This window comes from Canis aureus, chromosome 10 (genome assembly GCF_053574225.1).
Source record: "Canis aureus isolate CA01 chromosome 10, VMU_Caureus_v.1.0, whole genome shotgun sequence".
Lineage (NCBI taxonomy): Eukaryota > Metazoa > Chordata > Mammalia > Carnivora > Canidae > Canis > Canis aureus.
Genome location: NC_135620.1, coordinates 68,966,803 through 68,992,546, shown reverse-complemented (window position 1 = coordinate 68,992,546; position 25,744 = coordinate 68,966,803). Strand labels below are relative to the sequence as shown.

Genomic DNA, 25,744 nt, shown 5'->3' with positions numbered 1-25,744 from the left:
TAAGGTATCATTCAAGTGCTAGGGCAAAATAAAGACATTTTCAATCACGAAAGACACAGCATCCAAAAACAAGTTAATAAAAGAAATGAAAACTTAAAAACTTAAAAATGATGGCAAGAGGACTTAGGACTATAAGGAAGGGGCTGGTATTGTACTATCTTTCCTGCTGGAAATAAAGCTAGATTAAATGCATGGGGAAACAAAAGTAAGTGGACTCAAGGAGCAAAACTCCTGGAGAGTAGGGAAACACATAGAAGTGAGTCCTGCATTGATCCCTGTGTTCCTCTTCAATCATTTGAAGAGTTGCAGTGCAGATCACAGAGCCCAAACAGAAACAAGCAGCCTGAAGTCTACAGCAATCTCAGTGAAACAAGTATACAAATATTCATGTACAGGACTAATAAGCAGCCAGTACTTGATAGTCAGAGATCCTGGAAGAAGGGAACTATGGAAAAGTGAGTCGACATTCTGCGTGCAATTTTCCTTCCTGGAATTGCTGATTCCTGAGTTACATATGAAGAGGCAAGACACAGAGAAACCAAGCAGAAAGGAGATATCACTAAGAGAAAACTTCATGGCACTGAGGAATCAAGAATAGTAATCCAGGGCCTTCTAAGGAGAAGAACAACAACCCTGGCTTTCATTTGAGACCCAGGAAGGGCTTAACTATAAGAATAAGAGAAACTGGAAATATAGATGGTCCCTGACTCATGATTTCTCAGCCATATAATGATGCAAAAGTGATAGGCATTCAGTAGAAATTGTAATTCAAAATTTGAATTTTAAGCTTTTCCTGGGCTAAGTGATATGTGGTAGGATGCTCTCCTGTGATGCTGGGCAATGGTAGCCAGCTGCAATTCCCAGACTCATGATCATAAGGATAAACAACTGATAGACTCACAACCATTCTGTGTTCACATGACTATTCTGCTTTGCATTTTCAGCACCATATTCAAGAGACTATGTGAGATATTCAACACTTTATTATAAAATAGGCTTTGTGTTAGACGATTTTGCCCAACTGTAGGCTAACGTCAGTATTCTGAGCACATGTAAGATAGGCTAGCCCGAGATCCCGAGATGTTCAGTAGGTTGGGCATATTAAATGCATTTACTACCTGAAACATTTTAACTTATGATGGGATTATCAAGATATAACCCCACTGTAAGTCAAGGAAGATCTGCAGAACAGTCTCACTTGGATGAAGGTGATCTGCTTACCCTATTTGCTAGCTTGCAGAAATTTAAATCCTCTCTGGAGGAAGGATAACATCTTCAACAAGTTTTCATACACAGTGGCCAGCAATCAATAACAAGTTAACAGACATACTATAAGACCAAATGAATGAAAAACAACAGAAAAATCAGATAAAATAATTATCTGCATTATTGCAGTTGTCAGACATGGATTTTAAAATAATTTTAATATGTTCAAGGAAATAAGGAAAAGATGGAGAATTTTACTAGAGCATTAGAATCTATTAACAAAATGACAATTATAGAATTCTCTTCCTTCATTCTCTTCTTCCCTTCCTCTGCTTTTCCTCTTTTCTTCCAAAACTATTCAGTTTCAAAGTTGTTGGTAGGGTGGAGCAAAGTAGGCATCTGTTTTCCTGGAGTATGTGTGTGTTGAAGGAGCTGTGGGGGCTTAGAGTGAGGCATGAAGTCTGCCCAGTGAGGGGAATAGGAATCTGACTGGGGCAAGAAATATGTTTCAGCAGGAGGCAACAAAGCCTGAACTTGGAGAAAACAAAACATCCCATGCAGGGGTATCCAGGTATGTGGGGTGACTGCCTGAGCAGTGCAAGGAGGACACTCACACAGAAGTGGGAGACATGGGAAGAAGCCCTATGTGAAAAGTCAGAGTCCTACTGGAGTCTTACGGGAGTGAGTTGGGCTTCACTGCACGGGGAGTGGCTGGGTGCCAGTATTACAGCTCAAGAAGTGTGATGAGGGCTTCCATGGAGGAGGGCTTCCTAGCATGGGATGTCAGAGCTTGGGCAGAGTGAGAAAAGTATCTGTGGTTGGGAGGATGGCCCAGTGCAAGGTGTTATAATTTGAGTAGATAAAAGACAAGGAGAAAATCTTAAAAGAAACTGTAGGAAAAATACAAATTACCTTCAATGAAGCAACAACAAATTGATTTTTCAGCTGATATGATGGAAGCCAGAAGACAGATGATTATCTTTAACGTGCTGAAAGAAAATTGCTACGAGTGTGGAATTCATATGAAGCAAAGCATCCTTCAAAAATAAAGGTGAAGTACAGGGGAAGTCATACAAAATAATGAACGTATTTGTTATCAGCAGTCAAGTATTAAGTGATAATAAAGGGAGTTTTTCAAGTAAAGGAAATGATCCAGGATGGAAGCACATTGACAGAGCAAAAAAATAAAGAATACTGGAAAGACTGAATATGTAGGTGAATCTAAATGAACACAGCTGTTTAAAACAATACTAATGGTGTCTGGTGGGGCTTTAAATGCATGTAGAATTAATATTCATTACAATAGCACAAAAGAAGGTAACTGGAGCTAGTGTTGAAAAGGTCTTTGCATTATCCAGAAAATGATGAAAACACTAATTTAAAGTAGACTTTAACAGTGCAAGAATGCATATTTTAATCTCCATGGTAACTACCACAAGAATATTGAAAGAATGTATAAGTTGATAGAGGAGGAAAATGGAATAAGAAAGACTTGCTTATCAAAAACAAGGCACAAAGAATAGATGGAACAAAGCAAAAATATGTAGGATTATAGGTTTAAACCTAAATGTACCAATTATTCCAGGATCAATATTCAATTAAAAGATAAGTGATGTCAGGGCACCTGGGTAGCTCAGTTGGTTGAGTGTCTGACTCCTGTTTTTGGCTCAGATCATGATCTCAGGGTCATGAGACTGAGCCCCATGTCAGGCTCCACATTCATCAGAGAGTCTGCTTGAGATTCTCTCTCTCTCCCTTTCCCTCTGCCCCTTCCCCTGCTAGTGATCTCTCTCTTTTTCAAATAAATAAATCTTTAAAAATAAAAAAGGTAAGTGATGCTAGTCTGGATAAAGAAACAAAACTCAGCTAAGTGCTCCTTATACATAGGAATAAATAGGGTAAAGTTGAAAGCAAAAGGATGATTAAAAAAAGGTACATTATGTAAACAAGAAAGAAAAGAACACTGGTATAGCTATATATCAGATAAAACAGACTTTAAGGAAGGATGTATTACTATAAATAAAGAGAAATGTTTTAAAATTCAACAGAAAGAACAATCATAAATTTCTATCTAAGTCTCAAAATATAAAAAGCAGAAGTTGCAAGAATTTTAAAAACTGGCAAATCTACCCCTAAGATTTTAATATATCATTTTCTATATAACCAACAGAACAAGCACATACAGAAAATCGTATGTAGAAGACTGAAACATGCAAACATCAAACTGTACTTAACTGATACACAAAGAACGGCGTGTATAACTACCGCACAAGACACATTCTTTTCAAAGACACATGGCTCTTTTACCAAAATAGAAATGCGAGGACATAAAAGCAAACTTCAACATTTCAAAGGATTAAATCATTCAGAGCATCAGCAGAATTAAAAATTATAAATCAATTACAAGAAGGTCACTTTCGGCCATTAAGCAATAATATGCTTCTAAATAAATCCCTGATGAGGGGGGGAAAAAAACCAATGGGAATTAGAATATATTTCAAACTGAATAATAACAATATACATGTCAAAGTTGTGGGATACACATATTGCAGTATCTATAGAGAAAATTATAGCGTTGAATGCAGAGATCAGGAAAGAAAGGCTGAATATCAACTGTACCAGGAAATGAGAAAAAGAACAACATATATACTTTAAAAAGTAGAAAGGAAACAATACACAAAACAGAAATCAATGAAATAGTAAATTTACAACTAAAAAAAGTAATGGCAAAAAGATGAATTTGAAAAGACTAACAGAATTAATAAACTGGTAAGAAAAACGAGAGAAGGTAGAAATTGCAATATCGAGAACGAAACCAGGGTTATCACTACATATCCTACAGATATTAAAAATACAGAAAAAAGATATTATGAACAACTTGATGCCAATACACTTGGCATACACTTGGAAATTTGGATAAAATGGACAAACATATAAAAAAGCCACAACTTCGGGGATCCCTGGGTGGCTCAGAGGTTTGGCACCTGCCTTTGGCCCAGGGCATGATCCTGGAGTCCCGTGATCAAGTCCCAGGTCAGGCTCCTTACATGGGGCCTGTCCTCTGCCTGTGTCTCTGCCTCTCTCTCTCTCTCTCTTTCTGTGTCTCTCATGAATAAATGAATAAAATCTTTAAAAAAAACACAACTTAACTAAAACTGAACAAGTATAAAATTTAAATAGTCCTACATGCATTAAAGAAATCAAACCTACAATTTAAAATATCACAAAACAGGGACGCTTGGGTGGCTCAGTGGTTGAGTGTCTGCCTTTGACTAGGGTCATAATCCCAGGGTCCTGGGATCAAGTCCTGCATCAGGCTCCCCCTGGGGAGCCTGATTCTCCCTCTGCCTATGTCTCTGTCTCTCTCTCTGTGTCTCTCATGAATAAATAAATAAAATCTTAAACAAAATCTTAACAAATCTTAAACAAACAAATAAAATATCACAAAATACCCTTCAGGTTCAGATGGATTTCACTAGCAGATTCTTTTAACATTTAAGGAACAAATAATGCCAAACCTAAAAACTCTGCTAATAAATAGAAAAAGAGAATAATACCCATTTTCCTTTTTAGGGTAGCATAACTTTTCTATTAAAAAAATGACAAGAATAATACAATAAAAAATTACAAGCCAACACAACTCATAAACAGATGCAAAAATCCCTAACACAACATGAGCAAAATGAATGCCTACCTTACACCACAAACAACTAAAAGACCCCAATTTCAAATGGATCATAACCTAAATGTAAATGGTAAAACAGTAAAGCTTCTAGAGGAAAATATAGATCATCTTTATGACCTTGGGGTAGCTGCACATTTTTAATAGAAAATCATTATTATTACCTCAAAAGTAAAAGATGTGATAAAAAATGAATTTCTTTAAGATTAAAAAGGCATTTATTAAAAGGCACCATTTATAGGGTGCAAAGGCAAGCCACATAGTGAGAGAAGATATCTGAAATGTATACATCTAATAAAACAATTAGAAGGCAGCTAGTTCAATTAAAAATGGGCAAACTTGAATGGGTACTGTATAACATAAGAAATACTATTAGTATTTTAGGAAATAAAAATTAAAATATATCCGCCAAAATGTCTAAAATAAAAACAAAATCTACAAATATCAAGCATTGGTGAGGATGTGAAGCCACAGAACGCTCCTACTCAGCCAGTAGGAATGTCAGTTTGCACACTCACTTTGGAAACTAATTGGTATTATCTTACAAAGTTGAACATACAAATATTCTACGATCCAGCAATCTTACACCAGGGTATATATATACCCAACAGAAACATGTACATACTTACTGAAAGGCATGTGACATGAATATTCACAAAAGTATAATTAATAACAGAAAACCCCAAACTGGAAATATCCATATGTCCATAAACAATAGAATGCATATGAAATTGCAAAATGTTTATACAATATATTATTACACAATAATGACAAAAGATGGATTACTAGAATCAACTAACATGAATAATATGGATGAACCCCACAAACACAATGTTAAACAGAAGAGGCCAGACACAATAGAGTGTGTTGAAATAGTCCACTTATGTAATTAAAAAACAGATAAAATGACTGTCTGGTGAAAAAACAAAGTGGTTGCCTGAGGGAGGTAACTAAGGGAGGGCACAGGAGGGAAATTTCTGGAGTTTGGGTAATATTCTATGTCTTTCTCTAGGTAGTGTTTTCAGCAATATGCTTTCTTCATAAAAATTAACCAAACTGTACATTATTTGTGCCCTTTTATATCTGTAAAATTCAGTAACAAAACTTTCAAAAAATTCTTTTTTTAATTATAAGATTATTTATCTATTTATTTATTTAGAGAGCATGAGCAAGGGAAGGGGGAGAGGGCGAGAGAGATAGAATCTTAAGCAGACTCCAGCTGAGTGCAGAACCTGATGGAGGGCTTGATCTCATGACCCTGAGATCATGACCTGAGCTGCAACCAAGAATCAGATATTTAATTGACTGAGCCACCAGGCGCTCCTCAAAAAATTCTTAAAATTAAAAATGTATATATAAAACCTAATATATAAAGAGCTATACCAGGTACCTGGATGAGAAGGCTCAATATCATAAGAATGTGTAATTTCTTCAAATAATCTTTAATGTGGTGTAATTCTAATTAAAATCCCCCCTTTTCGGTTTTACTGGTCAAGTTGATTCTAAAGTTTATCTAGGAGAGTAAATGCATAAGAAAAGGAAGGCAATTTTGAAAATAATAATTGGGAGGTTTTGCCCTGAAAGATATAAATGTACTGTAACACTGCAATGATTTGAAGTGTAAGTTCTGGAGAAGAAAGAGAGAAATATCAGTGCAACAGAACAAAGTCCAGAAAAGGTCTGTGTAAATATGCAAATTGAGTATATAAGAAAGGCTCCAATTCAAATTGCTGGGGAAAGGATGGACTCTTCAATAAATGCTTTGAGAAAATAAATAAATAAATAAATGCTTTGAGATAATAAGCTACTGAGTTAGAGAAAACAAAAACAAGCAAATTTAGATTCCTATGTCATACCACACACAACACATTTCCAAATGGATCTTTTTTCAAAAGGCTGTTTCCAAAAAGAAGACAATTTTCATGATTTTGGGAGTAAGAAAAGCCTTTCTCAGCATGATACAACCCAGAGCTATAAAAAACACAGATTAACAAATCAGATGACATAAAAATTCAAAAGTTCTGCATTGAATAAATTTAAAAAACAATAAACAGACCTGGAGAAAATACTTATAACACATAAAGTGACAAAATGCATATGAAAATCTCCTTTAAATCAATTGGAAAAAGATAACTCACTAGAATATGGGCCTAGGATATGACAGGCAATTATTCATAGTAGAAATACAAATAACAAAAGCATTAATAATAATAAGATAGTATAATCAAAAGAAGATGTATTTCATTTATCAGACTGGCAAAAACACACAACGGTCCCTATCTAAATAGTGGCTAGCATCAGGGGAATTTGTACTAGTTTAGAAAAAAATTTGGACACATTGGTTAGTATTTACCTCTGTGTGACTTTTAAGCTTTGCAATATGAATATATTATTTTTTTTAAGTTATAAAAATGACTAGGATTTTGGAAATGTATATGTAGGAAAAATAAATGTTTTTTATTTGGCTCAGGAATTTCTCTTGTAGAAATTTATGCTAAACATTTAATCATAGATACATACAAAAATCTACGCTCAAGTATATTCTTGAAGGCAAATTTATGGAAGTGAAAAACTGGATACAAATCCAATCCAACAAAACCATCCAAAAACAAAACATAGTATTACTGCTATGTAATGGAAAATTATGTAACCATATAATAATCACACTTTCAAAGGCTAAAGATCTTTTTAAAATGTACAAAACAGTAAATACAGCTTGACTACAATTTTTGAAGTACATCTATGCATAAGAATTGTAAAGTAAAACACCAAAACATTAGTTGAATTGCTTTTATGGCTAGTAAAATTCCTGTGATTTTTATTTCCTTTTATTATATTTATTAGTATTTGTCAAATTTTTCACAATGAATATTTACTGCCTTAACATTTTAAAAGCACTACAAATTTTAATAAAGAAAATGCTCTTTTAAAAAACAATAGTTGGGTCTGAAAATGTTTGCCACCAATTCAATGTTTGCTTTTAATATAATCTTTTCAGAGGCTATATCACCAACATGAAGTATTTCGTACATATTAGACATTTTAGTTACTTGATATCTTCTTAGAAAATATAATTATGAAAAAATTAAATAAATAAAACTTTTTGTAAAAGAAAACATTTTCTGAGGTGTAGGCTAAATATTATTCAACTTGAATTCTAATGTTCTTCCCCTATTGGGGAAATAAAATTTCTCATGTTTTATTTATTTATTTAGTCATGCCTTAGATGTATAACTTGTAATCAAATTTAAAGGTGAATTCCTTGTTTCTTAAAATACCAGGAAAACATAAATTGTAACTATTTATAAAGTAACTTTAATTTAAAATACTATCATATGAAACTACAGTTGTTGCTTGTATTTGCGATATTCAGCTGTGAGAAAAGACTGGTGGATTATTTGTAGATATGAAAGAAATACATTTGCATTTCTGCAAGATAAATCACTGTGGTAAAGAACATTGTATTTTCTGGTGTTTTAATGCTTTTCTTTATTAAAAACTTTTAGTGACACAACAAAGATGTCTGAAGTTAATACTTAATTGGAAACATTTTGAATAACCATTCCTATTCTGCTCAAAGAATATTATCAAATATGCTAAATGCAACAAATGGCACATGGGGAATTGTATCTGACCAAAAAGATTTTCCTAAAAATGAGGAGTCTGGAACCTGACATCTACTTAGCTTGGTATAACTTACAATTGGCCGCAGAGCCCATAGAGTCTGTAGTGGAGCCTTCTGTTCCATTAATAGGATTTTTGGACTGGAGGCTCCAGGAAGCATACGATTAATTCAGCTGTCCTAAAGTGTTTTCCCTACCCTATGGACTACGTGTCAACATACTTATGTAGAAATGTTTCTCCTTCCATGATTTCCCCCTCCTTCGTGGTTAGAAACCACCTGATATGGAATAGTCTGTTCAATATGCATTGACCATATCCTGGACAGTAACCAGGACAATTTTTTTTTTTTCAAAATGTGGTTTGTTTTTAAAGTTGTTTGCTGTGGCTACACAAATCAGTCAGTTTTGCAGAAAACTATTTATTAAATGAAGGAAGACTGTTCATATCCAAATATAGACAAAATACTGTGATTAAAGCATGTTCTCCTCATTGCTGATGCTTGTTAGCTAATTTTATTAGATTTTCTTTTGCTTTTTTTTTTTTTTTAAGATTTTATTTATTTATTCATGAGAGCACAGAGAGAGAGGCAGAGACCCAGGCAGAGGGAGAAGCAGGCTCCATGCAGGGAGCCTGACATGGGACTCAATCCTGGGTCTCCAGGATCACACCCTGGGCTGAAGGCGGCGCTAAATCGCTGAGCCACTCCCAGGCTGCCCTTTTTTTTTAAAAAAGAAAAAAAACAGAGAGAGAGAGAGAGAGAGAGAGAGTGTGCACGGGCTCTGTGAGGTGGGGAAAAGGAGGGAGAGAGAGAGAGAGAATCCGAAGCAGGCTCTATGCCCAGTGCAGAGACTGATGCAGGGCTCGATGTCAAGACCCTGAGATTATGACCTAAGCCCAAATCAAGAGTCAGATACTTAACTGACTGAGCCATCCAGGCTCCCCATTGGATTTTTTTCTTATGTCCTTAAGTTTTAGTCTATACTAACAGATACAGAAAACAATAGAGAATTACACGACGTTAGAGACAAATATTATAAACGCAATGGAATAAGCCACTGGGACATAAAACTAGAATTTTATTTAGTGCACAAGTACACAGACAAATATGAAGCAAAAACAGTGAGCTGAAAAAAATGAAAACACTTTAGTGTGAAAAGCAGTGAGCAGCAAAATAAAAATGAAGCCAATAGTATATTCTTATTAACAAAAAAGTTCTATCATATTAATACAAATATCAACTTGCAGAGGATTAATTAACCAAGAGCATCACAGTCACACATCGTAATGTTGTATTAACAGAAACTTCCCTCCATTTCAATTCACCTTTCTCCTCTTTCACAAATTATAATTGTAGCAGTTTAAAAAGAGAATTTTAAAATATGATTAGAGTGAACATCAGGCACAAATGTGTTTTCACATAAATCAGTTAAAAGCCAAGTGGCCAGAAAATATATAAAAAATGACAGTTTACCAAACAAATGGGGGTGGGGGTGGGGGCAAGTGAATGCATCTTCAAAGAACAGTACCATTTTTTCATAGAAGTTTTCTAAGTATTAAGTGTAGTGGTTATATTTGTTTTAAACAAATGCCTGGTGCTAAATTATACTGAATAAACTGATAAATCTACCTTTTAATTCCCAATTAACTTGTAAGTGGTAGAGTAAAAGAAATCTTAAAATTATTCTTATAATTCATAAGATGGAAGACCTTGTTTAAGTTGAATATAGATTCATTCTACTAAACAACCAAAGTTCTTCATTTTAACAGACAAGAGAGTCATTTAAGTGATTCCGTTGAATCCAAAATGTTTCCAGTCATTCTCTTACCAGGTTTCAGGCCTATGGGGTTACAGTTACGTTTCCAGATTACAACGAAAAAGGTACGAGCTATGGCTCATCATGGGGCTAATCTGACAAATCTATGTCTAATTTTAGCAGTGAAAAAAGTTTAAAGTCATGATGGAAATAAACTCTATAAATTAGAAACCTAACAAATATATATGCATTATTTAATATAAAAGTTACCTTGGGCATAACGGCCTCAGGACAGACATAGAAAACGTACAGAAGAACCAAAGTGGGTAAAAAAAAAAATTCAAGAGCAGGATTCAAATAAATGTGCCCACAGCTATCTAATAGAAACTGTTAATCATCAGGATATATCATGCCATAATCTTTGGTGTCCAAAATACAGAAGAAATTCTACGTATAAAGGCTTTGCTTGAAAACCCCCAATGCAGGAATCAAGAAATACTTTAGTGTCGCTTTGGAGGCCACTGGACAAGAGCAGAACTTCTTTAGAACGTACATAATTGAGTTTCCTTTTATTGCTTTATCACCTTCATTGAGGGGTAAATGTTTAAAGCATATTTTGGAGAAAAGGCTCACAATTAAAATCTGCCTTTCTTTTCCTTTAAGCAAAGAAGTGGCAGGGGCCTTGATGAATTAGTTTTAATATTCTTAGAATTAAATCAGCAATTTCAGCAGCAATGTTTCCAAATACAGCATTGGCTGTCGCCATGTATCTGACAGTCACACAAAAAGCCTCTCTATAATTCAGGGGATTATCCCTTTATTAAAGGAATCTCATAATTATAAACCCATTGGACAGAGAGAATGAAACCCTGCACTAAGCAAGGAATTTTGGTGTGTCAATATTCAAACACTCTTAATGAAGTAGCCTTCTTTTCTTAACATTTTAAGATAGCTTCCCTTCCATTTTAAGAGTATAAATGTATAACGATATTTCTTCCATGTGGAATTTTAACAAAATATAGAATTCATTCACTGAAATAATTTTTCTTTACTTTCAGAGTGCGTTTCAAATTGCTGAGGCAAGATGGAAGTACCAGGAACCAAACTAAAGACAGGTGGGTATGGAAAAATTGATGGTCATAAGGCAAATAAATGTTAAAAAAGCCCATGTGAATGCTGAATATAAAAATTAATATTTGGGAACTCTGAGGTTTCTACAGTCCCTAATAAATTTAAAAAGATAAATATTCTTATAAAATGCACTTTAAACAAGTCATGATAACCAACAAAAATAATGTAGGTACCTCACAGTCCTGTTATTACATCATTTACCTGGATACAGATAACCAGATAAAGGTAATTATGCTGCTACATTGTCATTCTATTGGATTTCCTTGTAAGGTGTTCAAGTATCAGGAGAACAAAAAACAACACACACAAAAAAAAGATTTGAACTGGGGGGAGTACTGGAAAAGTTAAGAATTCTTGCTTTCTCTTTTTGCAAACATTTCCTTTCAAAGAGTTGGGGAAAGTATGGAAGAAAATCTGACCTGGAATTACACATGTGAAATGAGATTCTGAAGTTGGCACCACTTGACAACTACAATATTTCCTTCTGTAGAGGCCACTAAGTGCTGGCTCAAAATATTAAACAACTAAGTACATACTTTCACAAGTTACACATACAAATGTTGACTGGCACAGCCTCTTAGCACAGTTTTTCAGTTTAACTACAATAAGTGATAGCAGCAATGGTTAACAACTCCACATAAACACCACAAACACAGATATGAAACAGCACCTACACCAACATGCAAGTCTCAACAGTGACATCACTGAATATTACACAATGCATAGAAATTGTAATGGTTTTTGGCAAGATGGTTTTTTTTTTTTTTGTAACAAATACTTTTATAAAACAAAAGTTCTTTTGTTATAAATGTTATTTAAAAAGTTGTAATATAATGAATTGTAGATATAAAAATTCAGTTAGATAAAGTTAATCTGAGTGGATTAATACTAAAATGGACCTGCTACTTCACCCAGTATAAATAATCAATTATAAATTAATTTCTAGTGGAAGTATACTAAGGTATTTGATTTATAAAATGTAAGAATTACAGAAAGTAAACAGGCATAAAAATCACTTAAATATAGTATGCACAACTACTGTTTGGATTCTATATTGCTGATGTCTTCCTAATTCTACTTACCACAAATAAATAAACTATGCCAAAGCATTTTCAAAGCTCTTTGAAATGAATGTACTATGGTAAAAATACTCTCTAGTTCCAGTGTAATACAAAGAACATCAGAAGTCTACCAAAATTCAACATTGCATTCAAAAGACAATTCCACCATACTTTAAAAAAAAATCCTAGAATTTCATCTTTTTTCCCTTCAACTATAATCTGGTAAATATAATTTGTAAAATAAAAATTTGTGAAAACTTTTCATATTTATGCTTGAATTCCCCTTCAGAAGACCAAGCAGGATAACAGAATTTACAAATACTTTGTATTTCAACATCTTCCATTAGTTCCCATTTTCTTTTTCCTCCCTATAACTAAGTTCACTTCAGAAACATCTCAATTATGTTGATACAAGTTTGATCCTTTGATTAAAGATATGTCCCAAACCCCTTTAATATGATATTTTAACCCTTCCATAGAGTAAAAAAGGATACTATAGACTCCACTCAAAACTAGTAATATAAATACTATGTAGCTGGATACACAAATGAATACCACACTCAACAACAAGTTACTTTTTAGTTCATAATCTACAACTGGAATTCATATCCTTGAAAGCCTTAGTTTTCCCTCTGTAAATGAAAACTAACTATGAATGGGGTAAGCTGAGAGATGTTCTTTCAAAAAGGCAAATGATTATATTTAGAGATTATTCCATCAAATTTAAAAGGAGAAGTTGCTAAAATCAAGATGTTAACAGTATACAATGAAAAGCAAAAATTCTACATGCAAAAATAACCTATTTGGAAACTGGCAGCTTGAGTCTATTCCTAGTAGAAACCTGATTGAGGGCTTAAAAAACAACAATTTTGAAAACAAAAAAAGCATACCCTAACTCAATGGAAATGTAGGGTTGTTTCACCTCCCTCAGCTCTGACCTGGGGACTAGAAGTCAGGGTGCTTGGGTTCTAGTTCTGGTTCAGACTCTAACGAGGTATGTGTACCTGAGCGCTCATTAATGTCTCTGAGGCGGTTTCTCTCTTCTATAAAAAAAAGGGGTGGGTTAGATGTTTCCAATCTTATTTTCCAACCTCCATGTGTAGGATGTGTCATAGAGGTTCATTCAATCAGCTGACTTTCAAAGAAGGTAGGACATAGGGGACATGAGAATTCCTGGGGAATCAGTACTTGAGGATTCCCTTAGCAATCTCTATCTCTTTGCCCTCCTTGCTCCCTACCCCCAAGAAGACATGGTGACTCTTATTCCTCATAGCACTGAAGAGCATTGGGCTAGAGGATCTCTTGGGTCCTTTCCAGGTCAGTCTCTATGATTATAATTCAGCAAAGATGATGGTTTACATTAATATTCTGACCTAATTAATATTCTGATCAAATTAGCACTGACTTAATTAATACTGAGTGTAATTCAACAAAGTCATGGTTTATATAACAACTCAATTTAAATGTATTAAAATGCTGTCTTTTAAAAAATAATGCAATCTTTAATACCAAATCAGGTGTTCCCCTCAACTCTGGCAGGCCCAATCGATCAATTTACAAATAGGATGAAGCATGAGAAATTTTAATTATTTTTCTTTTCTCTAATTAGAAGTGAAATTAGAGTTGTTGGCAGTTTGCCAATATCATCACTTTTCCCATTTGCCAGTATCATCCCGTTTTTATATCAGTAGAAATATACCATGATGATATATGCAGTGTATTTCTGTGTCCCAGTTATAGTCTATGGCAAGGATCTCTTAAAATCACCCTATCTTCATAACTTTGCCTCATGAAAAGCTATACATCCATTTCATCACAGCCAGATCCAAGTGGGGAGGAGAAGCAATGTTGAATACCAGGCATTAAGGGAAAAACAAAACACAGTTGAGGGGGTCTTTGCCAATGGTGTGTTTCTTAATAAGCAACTATCTGTACCTATATATGGTAATATGCCAACATCTGATATAAAGGTAATTCTATTTGAGAAAAAAAATCTATTAAACTAATTGATAGATAACTTGTTAATTCTTTAGTATTTATAACATTTTTTCATAAAGGAACCTTTTAAAAATTAGCTTCCTGCAATAAATGATCATACACTCCCCTGGACTCCTCCTTTAGTCTTAGAAATGTATTTACTTTATCACATAGTAGAGTTTTTACTGATAGATGTTAGTATTACAGCTATATTTTGGCCAGAGAAACAAATATGCCAGGTGATGGCACTGCTCTCAATTTGGAGTTAATGAATATTGATGATTTTATTACACCAGGGATTTCATTTATAATTTATCACTTCAGAGAATCTGAAAAAAGCAGAGCAAATTACTTTGAACAAGCAGCTACAGCAGAAAAGGACGATACTTCATAGTATCTGGATCTGGTTTCAGATCCTGATGCTCTTATATATTAGCTGTGATATGGGCAACCCTTCTGACCCTGGATTTCCTCATCTATAAAGGAGAAACAGTCATACTTACCCTCAGGATTACTGTGAGAGTTAAGTGAAACAACTCACAGAAGTACTTAGTACTCCAACACATTGTAAGTATTCAGTAAATGACAGTCATTGATGACAGTCTACACCTTCTTATACATGTGTGCACCTATGTGAACACAATGGATGGTGTAGGAATGGCTTTGCCTTCATACTGATTTTAAAACAGGCCCAAAGGAAGATTCTCCTCAAAATACTCAAAGCAGCATTACATATTCCACAGCAAATCAACATACTCAATGGCTGAATAGACAAACTGCGTGAGTACAAAGTTTGGGAAAAGATGCAAAATGGTATTGGCAGATGTTTTTGAAATGAAATGAAACTTTTATTACAGCATCTTTTATAAATTCTTTGAGGGTAGGGACTATTTTATACATATTTGTATCCCAGTGTCTAGACAATAGGTGGTCAAATATTTGTTGATATCACTATAAATTCTCATCTCAGTGAAGTCATTTGATTTCATGACATCTAAAAGCTAAACCATATGACTTAGACAAATTAATGTGATGGAAGTTTCAGCTAACAATGACCTAACTGGAAAACCAAAGAGACTTCATCTACACTAGGTAATTTTCAGACTATTCTTTTGTGCATCAGGAAGTAATTTAACATAGGGAAAAGTGAATTAACATAAATTTAACACAGGGAAAATAATCTATAAAAAACCAAATATGTTAAGTAGCTGGTGTATTACAAATCATATTTAGACTACCCCTACTAACCATGATAAGATATAGAGTTTTAAGAATAAGCTCTGTTGGATAAACATCCTGAATATTTCTAACCTTTTCAGATGTTATGGGTTTTTTAAAGAAAAACTGCTACCATCCATGGCTTTCAACAGCCAGTCACTCAGAAGAAAAATTGAATTTTGCAGCTATGTCTTTCAAATGCTGACAGATGGGTTTGACATTTTTGTTGTAGACAGTTTTGTACTGCCTTCCAGAGAAACTGAGGGCGCTGTCTCTTTCTTGCATAACGTTACACTGACCTAAAAGTGTAAACTTTGCAAATACGGTTTTATTGTTTTTTGTATGAACCACACGATTGCCTGGAAAGGCAGCATATTTAGTTGTAGTAAAAACCTGCCAGACTGTGAATTTTCACTAAAATACATACGTGATATTTTGGCATGTACCACTGCCACAGTATGAACCTAATTTTTTTAAGTTAAAATAACAAATAATAAAAATGGCATCTGGCAGTAGCATATCTTCAGTATTGTTTATATAAAAACACAAAATTTAGAGGTAGTTGCAGATAATTTTTCGTAATTTCATTAATCCAAAGAGATACTACAATTCAGCTAAACTTTTACCAAGTTGTTCTTCAGAAAAGTTTTCTAAATCTAGCTTACAATGTTCCTATTTGGTCTGTGTTATCAAAGCAAAATATAAATAAATAAAAAGTAATTCACATTCTCAATTTAACTGTGTTCTTCTGAATGAAGATGCAATAGGATGAAATCAGAGAGAGACTCATTTTAGTAGTATCTCAACAAACACAAAAGGGATGCAAAATCTCCTAGTTCAGCTTTCTTGGTACATGCTGACTGCCCTTCTTCCTCATGACAATCTTACTTTGCTGTCAAAAACATATTAAGAATTTTAAAAAGTATGTCAATGCAAAAATTAAATGCACAATCGCACTTTAAGTGTTTCACAGAAAACCTTTTTTTTAAACATGAGAGGTAACCCATTAAAAACAACCTTATTTTTTAAAAAAGAATTCTTTTACAGTAGGCTGTCCTATGCACTTACAAACCAAGTATAGAATAAGGAGAGTTTTGTAAAGAGAGTGTGGAGAAAGAGGCCCTGTCGTTCAAAATGAACAGAAGAGGGGGCACTAGGGCACACAGTGTGCCATCATGAATGATCACTCAGCATTCCTTTTAATCAGACAGGAGAGATGGGAAGACACTGTGTCCCCATCCTGGCTCAAATCACTGGAAACAGACTAGGAGTTGGAAACAAGGAAGATAAATAGAAAAAGACTCCGCAGTCAGATGACAGTACCATTTCCTTAGCTATAATCCAACTGATTTGCCTTGATCTCAACATAAAATGGAGATAACTAATCTCTTCAAGGATGGAAAGGATTACAGATAATATAGAGAGAAATAAATATGTATGTATTGAAATGTCTGAAGAAATATTTACCAAAATAGTAACAGTGGCTATTTCGGCCAGCAGAATTAGGAGTATATATTTCATTTTCCTTATGCTTATCTGAATTTACTAATTTTCATACAGTTAGTAACTATTACATAAATGGTGCATATAATAAGTCACTTGGCACAGTGCTGGCACACACACTAGCTCAGAAAATGGTGGCTATCATCATTATTAATACAAAAAAATAAAGCAAGATATCTTCCACCCTTTTGTCTTGTTTCTGGATGCCTCCCCATGGAGGAAAAGTCCTGAAGTACAAAGTAGATTCCACCACACAAAGTCCATGGCAGACTTTCTATTCCTGAGCCAAAGGAAAGGTCACAGTTTAGAAGAACGGGTCTTTATGACTTAGTGTTGGGAAAAGCTGCCTAGCCATGGAAAGCTCAGCTAATGTGATGAGTTAAGCAAAGCAAATCAAAATGAAGTTTGAAAAACAAAAAATGAAGTTTGTCCTGATCATACAATAAATTAATACACAAAATATCACCTACCCTCCCAGCTAATGTGAATCATCAGGTTGCCTTGAAGAACAAATACTTCCCAATAGAATCCAATAAAGCAATTAAGATTTGCAATTTTTAATGTGTCAATGATTCTACAGGATAGGAACCTAGCTCAACTTTATTGTCATCTTAATGTCTAAATTTGTGTTGTTATCGAAGGATCTTAACTAAAAATACACCACAGGCTTCAAGACTTGAAAATAAAGACCTTGGAAAAACCACCACAAAGAGTTGCTTAACCAAAATTATTATTATTATAATTGCAGGGTATCGTAGATAAATTTATATTTACTGTAAAAGAAACTCTGCACATTTTCAAGAATGCTTTGAATTCAGCTAAATCTGGTAACAAAATGTTGTTACCCAAAATGAGTGTCAATATTCTTTTGATCTCAACTACAGAGTCAAGTAATCTCCTAGGGAAAAGAGACCGAAGTTTAATGCTTATAAATAAATAATTCAGGGGATTTGGGCTTTGAAGAGTAGGACTCTTTTGTTGTCTTGAGTAGAGCTTCTGGATTTTTAATAAGACTCTCCCACTCTCTACTCTCTCCTTATGTCTGATATACAATCTAATGCTTGGGAACATTTTCAAAGCTTTGGTAGTTTTGTAAATCTGAAAATCACACTTCATTTTAACTGATTTCTTAGGGAACAAAAAAAATATTCTATCCAGGTTCAAGCACAACAGTAAAAATGAGCCATTAACAGTCTCTTTTGCCACAATATTGGACTTTGCATATTACTTAAAAATTGTATTATCTTCCAAAAAGAATTGCACCTTTATTGCCCCCAAAAGAAAAGATGTTAGCTAAACATCTAGATTTTCAGACATTACAAAAAATGAGGCACAGGAGCTAAAATTCTAATTCAGCTAAAAAAACGTATGTAAATAATTTGCTGAGCTTATATCAACACTTTCATATTCTGGATCTGACTGAATGCAATTCTGTGTAAGCAGTAGAGTTAATATTGTCTCCTCCTGATTAATATAAACTTTTAAAAATTAAAAAAATAAAGCCATTTATTAACTAGACTAAAAATGAGAGGTGGGGTGGGACGGAAAGTGGGAGTTGAGGACACAAGTGTCTAGGATGACTTTCAGTTACTTTTCTGACAGTTCTTTAAAAAACGGAATTCCTTCTCTACTTTGTGTTGCCTGAGAACCACTGTGGTTTTGTAGAGTCTGTATGTAACAGCAATTACATCTAATCACCCACAAGTACATTTGTGTTAAGCCTATAAATACTATGTTAGCGATACTAAACTATCTCCATTGGCTTATTTGTAAAAAAAAAATATATTATATATTTATATTTTTATAAAGTTAATACTGAGGGCAGAGGAAAGGGAACGAGAAGCAGTGTATAATCACAGTTTCTCTGGACACAGTAACCAGACTGGGGTCTTGCTCAAGCCACCTGGTCAAGCAGTGTCTGAGGAGGAGTCATAGGAGGCAGAGACGATGAAATTGCCACTGTTGGAGTGGCCGGCCACTGACTGGGCGGCCTGCTGGCTCAGGTTGTTACAGATAAGCACCAGCTGGTTGCTCTGGGCCTCGGACAAGGTGCTGCAGCTCTGATACACACTGAAGTTGGTTTTCCTGCCGGGGATGTTGCCCTTCTCACACATGGTCTTCACCATCTTGGCCAGCTTGTTCTTGCCGAGGGCTTGGCAGTTGTACCAGTGCAGAGCTGCCAAGTTCACGACTGGCTTGATGGACAGGTAGAACGGCGCATCCTCGTAGCGCATGGCAGGAGGCCGCCGCTGGGCGTACTCCTTGTAGTCCTGGACGGGGCAGGTCTGGGGGGCGTGCTGGGTGGCATACACACGAGAGTCCGTCCCCCCTCGCTTGGTTTTGGCGTTGAGGTCACCGGTGTCTTGGCCCATCCACTCTAAGTACTCCAGCCCTGTCTCAGTTACCCGGAGCCGGATATCACCCCACTTCAAGGTAGATCCGTGGAAGCCTGTGCAGTGCCCGAAAGCTTTTGTGTTGTTGAGCCAGACGAGGTTGAGAAGACCCTCGGGATTATAGCGGCTTAAGAGTCCTCTTTTCCGCAGGATGAGCTCATCAGCGAAGGTGAGCTTCATGGACTTGTGTGGCTTATTTCCTTTTCCTTTGCAGCGGAGTTCGATCTGTTTCTGCTTCAGGGCCTCTTGGGAACGCTTGAATTCCTTATCCCTGGTGATACTGTAGCCGTATCTGTGTTCTTTTAGGTACCGTTCAAGTCCGCACTGGTAATTGGCCAGGCTGTTGGGTTCATATTCGGACCCATCCTTCTGCCTGGCATCCACAAAGAAAGAGGCCAGGTAGGCATCCAACTCCTTGCAAGGGATGACATAAATCTCTCTGGTTTCAGAAGGATACTTGGAGATGAGGAACTCCCGGAAATTGCGGAGCGCGGTCTGCGTGCTCCGGATGGTTTTCTCATTCTGCTCCCTGCTGAGCTCAGCTGCTCTTTCATCCTGGTCTGCAACAAATTGGGGAGGGGAGGGATAGAGAGGGTGTTGATGAGTTCAGACAATGCACTTTCTACTCTGAAATAAAGTTTCCTCTTATCATGAAAAGGGAAAGAAGGGATCCATTTCATAGAGACCACTCATAAATGCTATTTACATACCTGCTGCATTCTAATAGTGAACTTCAGTTTCGCAAATGATGTACTAGACAAGAGTGTGGCCCGTTACAATCAAAATGAGCTTCTCGTGTCACTGACACACAAGTTTTGTGCATGAAGGTTTGTGGGAAGAGAGATCAGAGCCAGCCTTTGTTTTAGGAAGAATGTGAGACAGAAATGTACTATTCACCCTACTGCAGTGTGCAAGGGCCCCACTAAAGCTGACACACTCATTCTGAATCGCTTCATTTGTGAAACCAGAGGTTTTACTGGTCCCACTGTATTGAACTAAAATATTCAAACTTGTTATTTAGCACATCACCAGAGATCTATATTTTAAATAAAGTTACTAAACAGATCATTTGTAATAGTTAATTCAACACTCTATGGCAATTTAGGTAAATACAGTTTACAATATTCTGTATGTAATTGCAGGGCAGTTTGTAATAAGTGATAAAATATTTGGTATTTTGTAAAGTAATGAGGATAAAACTTCATAGCCATAAAGATAGGACAGGGAAACTTGAATCAGGCTACTATAAATCCAGATTTAAGGAGAGGGGTCTATCTCTAGGAAAAATAATTTTATTTTGATAATTTATTATTTACAGTCTTCCACCAAGGACTAGAGCTGTCTCTTTCCATTATGGATCACCCACAATTAAGGGATGTTGCTCTAGAGTAGCAGTTCTCACACTTTAGTCTACTTCTGAATTACTCAGGATGCCTGATCAGTATCAGATTCCTCAGTAGCAGGAATCCATCCACGCTCAGGATGAGGTTTGAGAAACACTTCCTTAAGAAACTAAGTTCCAGTGCTTATGCCCAAGGGAACTCTATTTTTACTGTTGTTTTTTTTTTTAAATTAAGTTCAATGATATCATTTAAATGGTTTCCTTTCAGTAATTTAAATTTGAACTCTTTTAACAATAAAAATATTTTGTTGAAATTCACTACTGTTATGTCAGGATATGGGTATAACTCAAAAAGAGAAGTTCTAAAAATGAAAGTACACAATAGAAAGCTGGGCTGATTGTTGAGAGGCAAGTATCAAGCTTAATTTAAAACAACATAAAAATGTAATTTCTGATTCTATAGTATAAGGTAAAATCTTTTGTTTATCCTGATTATATTACTATACACATTTATGAATAAAATGTTATTATTTTTAAATGACAGCTCTAATGTAAAACTGCCAAAATCCTCATAACTTTATAAAATGAAATGAACTAAAATTCACTAATTAGGTATTTTTATAAGCACATTTTTGAAAGATCATATTTCTAAAATTCAATATACAAAAATATATTTATGCCTCATTAGATTTAACTTTTGATTACACCATTTTCTTCCAGTTAAAATAGTTTTTATATGTACAATAAAGTTATGTATCTTTCCATCAAAGAGATGGAAGGCATACTTTGTGTGTAAAAACCTTTTACCGTATTGACTTCCTTGGTTGTTTACATGTAAAGCTAATGAAGCCAGCATATTCTGTTCATTTTGGCTGTTTAAATAAATATCTATCACAGTGGACTTCAAACTTCAAAGATTTTCTAAGAAATAAATATTCATAGACAACTTCAGGGGAAAAAAATTCTAGTTTCTCAAGTTTCATATAGAATCTTTTATAAACTTATTGTCTGAGATGAAAACTGAGTTTGCACATACTGCCATCTCAAAGCTACTATGGCACATATTCTGGGGTGTAGAAGACTGCAGAGGCAAACAAAATTATAAATTGATGATTAAATCCATAGCATGTCTTGTCCTTTGTTTTTATATATATTCTGATATGGGTGAAATTTGCCATCAGAAAGAGATGGGTATTGGGGTGAATTTTGGACTTCTGAGGGGACTACAGGTTAGTGACGTTGGTTCTTTTCACTAGAAATAGAATATTCTGCAGGACTATCAAGATGTTCAAGATAGAGGCTTAAAACTATTCAGTTCTTTCAGACTCCGCATGCTTTTTGTTCGTAAGATGTTTGATAACTATCACCAAATACGTAAAATATTAATTCTACTTACAGTCAATCCTCCATTTTCACTTTATAAAATATTCAATATTTTCTACCTCCTTATTACAAAAATAAACTGTTGAAAACCTTTTAGTGCCCATTTAAATATCAGTGAGTGGTACTTTTTTTTCAAAGTTCTTTTGAAGGATATATGAATAAAAAAGTTTAAGTCTATTGAACTTAGTTAAGTAGCCTTAGTCTGGGGATCCCTGGGTGGCGCAGCGGTTTGGCGCCTGCCTTTGGCCCAGGGCGCGATCCTGGAGACCCGGGATCGAATCCCACGTCGGGCTCCCGGTGCATGGAGCCTGCTTCTCCCTCTGCCTGTGTCTCTGCCTCTCTCTCTCTCTCTGTGACTATCATGAATAAATAAATAAAATCTTTAAAAAAAAAAAAAAGTAGCCTTAGTCTGTATACTGTTCAGAGGAACTGATGAGGAAGACAACTATGGAAGGGTCTGGAGTCATTCATCTGCAAATGTTCTGGGTGAGGCAGTCAGCTATTTTACTTCTACATCTCCTCCATTCACATTTTTTAACCGCCTGCTAACACGCTTACTGCTGACCAACACATTAGCACTGCTTCAACATCTTCAGCCCAGTTTTGTTTCAAGTCTTTCTCCATTTTCTACATCACCTCAATCTTAGTGAAGAGCCATTGCATCCATAGAAAAATAAAACTAAAAAAGCCTTTGCTGAGAGCCTGGAATGTGCCACAAGAGGAGGTGGAAGAGTAGAGAAGCCCTCATTCATTTTGCATGAATAAGAGGAAGTAAATGGTTTTAAAGGCAAGTAATAGTTTTTCAGCTAATTACACAACCAAATATGACCAGGGAAGATTGATAATAAAATATAAAACTGTTACATTTATCTTGTTTTTATCTCTAATTTTAGAAAAACTTCTGATCCACTTCCTTTTAAAAACTTTTTATTAGATATAACATACATACAAGAAAGTAGACTAGTCATCAAATGCATGCAATTAGTTTTGACAAATTGAATCCAGTATCCAGATCAAGAAAAAGAATACCACTAGTCCCCGGAGTCTTTCTCATGTCTCCTCCTTCCATTTATTCCCTCCCACAGCTATCCTAATGAAACATAATACAATTGTCTGGTCTATTATTATAAACTAATCTGAATGGAATCTAAGAGGATGAACTCTTTTGTGCCTGGCTTCTTTATTTCAACATAATATTTGTAAGTTTCATCCACATTGTTTTGTAGTTGTAGATAATTTACCTTTATTGCTGTGTAATATTCCATTGTGTGACTATAACACAATTTATGTTTCCATTCTATCAGGCATTTGGGTAGTTTTCAGTTTTGAGCTATTTCCAACAAAATTGTTATGAACATTCTATGAAATGATCATGTTGGGTGTTTACTTAGAAGTGGAACTACTAGACCAGAGGAAATCATAGGTTCCAGTAGCTTTAACAGATACTGACAAATAATTTTCCAAAATGCTTACACCAATTTACTTTCACAAACAGGAGTGTGTGAGAGTTCAGGTTGCTCCGTATCTTCGGCAACACTAAGTAGTCTTTTTTATTTTAGCCATTCTGCTGGGTGTGGGATGGTACTGCACCATTAAAACTGTAGTTTTAATTTTCACTTCCCTGATAACTAAAGAAGTCAAATACCTCTTTATATGGCCATTTGAATATTCTCTCTGTGAAGTACCTGTTCAAGTCATTTTTTCTGTTGGATGGTCTGTCCTTTTCTTACTGTTTGCAGGTTTTAACATATTCTGTTTGAATCTTTATCAGATATACATATTGCAAATATCTTCTTCCAGTCTGTGGCTTGCCTTTTCACTTTCCTAATGGTGTTTTTAATGAATTGGGATTAGGATTAAGCCCTTAATCCTAATATAGCCCAAATAACATTTTTTTTCCTTTATGGTTCATGCTTTTTGCATCTTGCTTAAGAAATCTTGCTTATTCCAAAGTAATGGAAGATCTATTTCTTCCAAGAGCTTTACAGCTTTATTTTTCACATTTCCATCTGCCATCCACTAGAACATCCACCTGTATGTCCTTAGATAAAAATTATGATTATTTTTTTTCAATATGGACCATGATCCATTTGATTTTAATAATAAACTTTCAACAGGCAATACAGCATCTAGTACAGTATCTAAAAGTTACAAATGGGTATAGAGTGAAAGTAAGTCACCCTTCCAGCCCATCTCCTTGTTCCCACATTTCCCTCTGCATGACAACCAATATTACCAATTTATTTGGTATAGTTTTTTAGATTTTCCTATGTACATGCAATTACTTTTTGTCAAAAAGGGGGGTGGAATAAATATACTATACATTCTATTCTGCACTGTTTTTTACCATTACAATGTATTACAATGTAGCTCCATATCATCACATGCATAGTTGCCCCAATCTAATGTAAAGTATGTATATGGATATACCATAATACATTTATCTAATCCCCTAATTCTCTGACAGACATTTGCATTATTTCCATCCTTTTACTATTCCAAACTGCTGCAGTGAGTATCCTTATATATGTGACATTTCCCATATATGGGCATGTATATACACATAATTAATTTCCAAAGTGACATTGCTAAATTGGTACTACCCTATATATATATATTATATACCACCCCATATATATGTATATATATATATAGTATTAATTTATACTTTCATGATAAGGTATAAGAGTAACTGTTTAATCACACCTTCCTATATATAATGTATTATATGGGATTGAATTTATCTCTCTACTAAATGTTTTTTATATTTTGTGGTAGACTTAGAGATGTTTTTCCAACTATGAAACCATAAAACAATTCTCTTACGTTTTCTTCTAAAACACTTTTTATTTCATTTACCATTTTCATGTATTTCATTAAACTTTCATTTTGGTGTAAAAAGGTAGGCAACCAACTTGATATTTTTCTAGATGGTCATCCTGTTATTAATAATACTGGTGATTGTGGCTCATTATTCACACTTGACCTTTAAGTTATTTTTTTACACTAAATTCCTATATTGCAGTAGTGTGTCATTATTTATTAGCAGTCTATCATGTCTTTTAAACTATTTAAGTATTTTTATTAGAATTATTTTGTCTGGTAGTGATCTGATTACAAAGTTGCATAGTCTTTGAGTGGTCTGTCCCAAAGCTGTGTCATTTTTTAGTGTACCATTTTCAAAATGGTTTTCAGAAATGCAGGTATTCTTTGATGACAGTAACATCTGAAGGGGATATCATTGGGTTTTGGTTTGTGATCCATTTTTAGAGTCAACGTGGAGTTTATCTCATTTCTTTGTTTTAACAATAGCTGTGTTACTTTGCATACTACACATTAATGTATAGACTTTTCCCCAGTTTTATTGAGAAATAATCAACACATATCACTGTGTAAGTTTATACATTACAGCATATGGTTTGAATTACAAATATTGTAAAATGATTACCACAATAGGTTTAGTTAAAATC

At 34.8% G+C, this 25,744-nt stretch overlaps 1 protein-coding gene across 4 annotated transcripts in view; it reads right to left on the bottom strand.

Moving 5' to 3' along the window:
• Positions 1–25,744, bottom strand: part of KIAA1958 (KIAA1958 ortholog) — a 164,817-nt gene that overhangs the window by 25,586 nt on the left and 113,487 nt on the right. The window contains exon 3 of one of the 4 annotated variants that reach the window (XM_077912925.1): positions 19,060–20,109. The exons of 2 other annotated variants lie outside the window; for them this stretch is intronic. In XM_077912925.1, coding sequence (XP_077769051.1) covers positions 19,064–20,109 — 1,046 coding nt within the window. In that variant the 3' untranslated portion in view covers positions 19,060–19,063. Of the gene's footprint in view, positions 1–9,568; positions 20,110–25,744 lie in introns of those variants that run through there. One more of the 4 variants, XM_077912924.1, reaches the window with a different exon arrangement.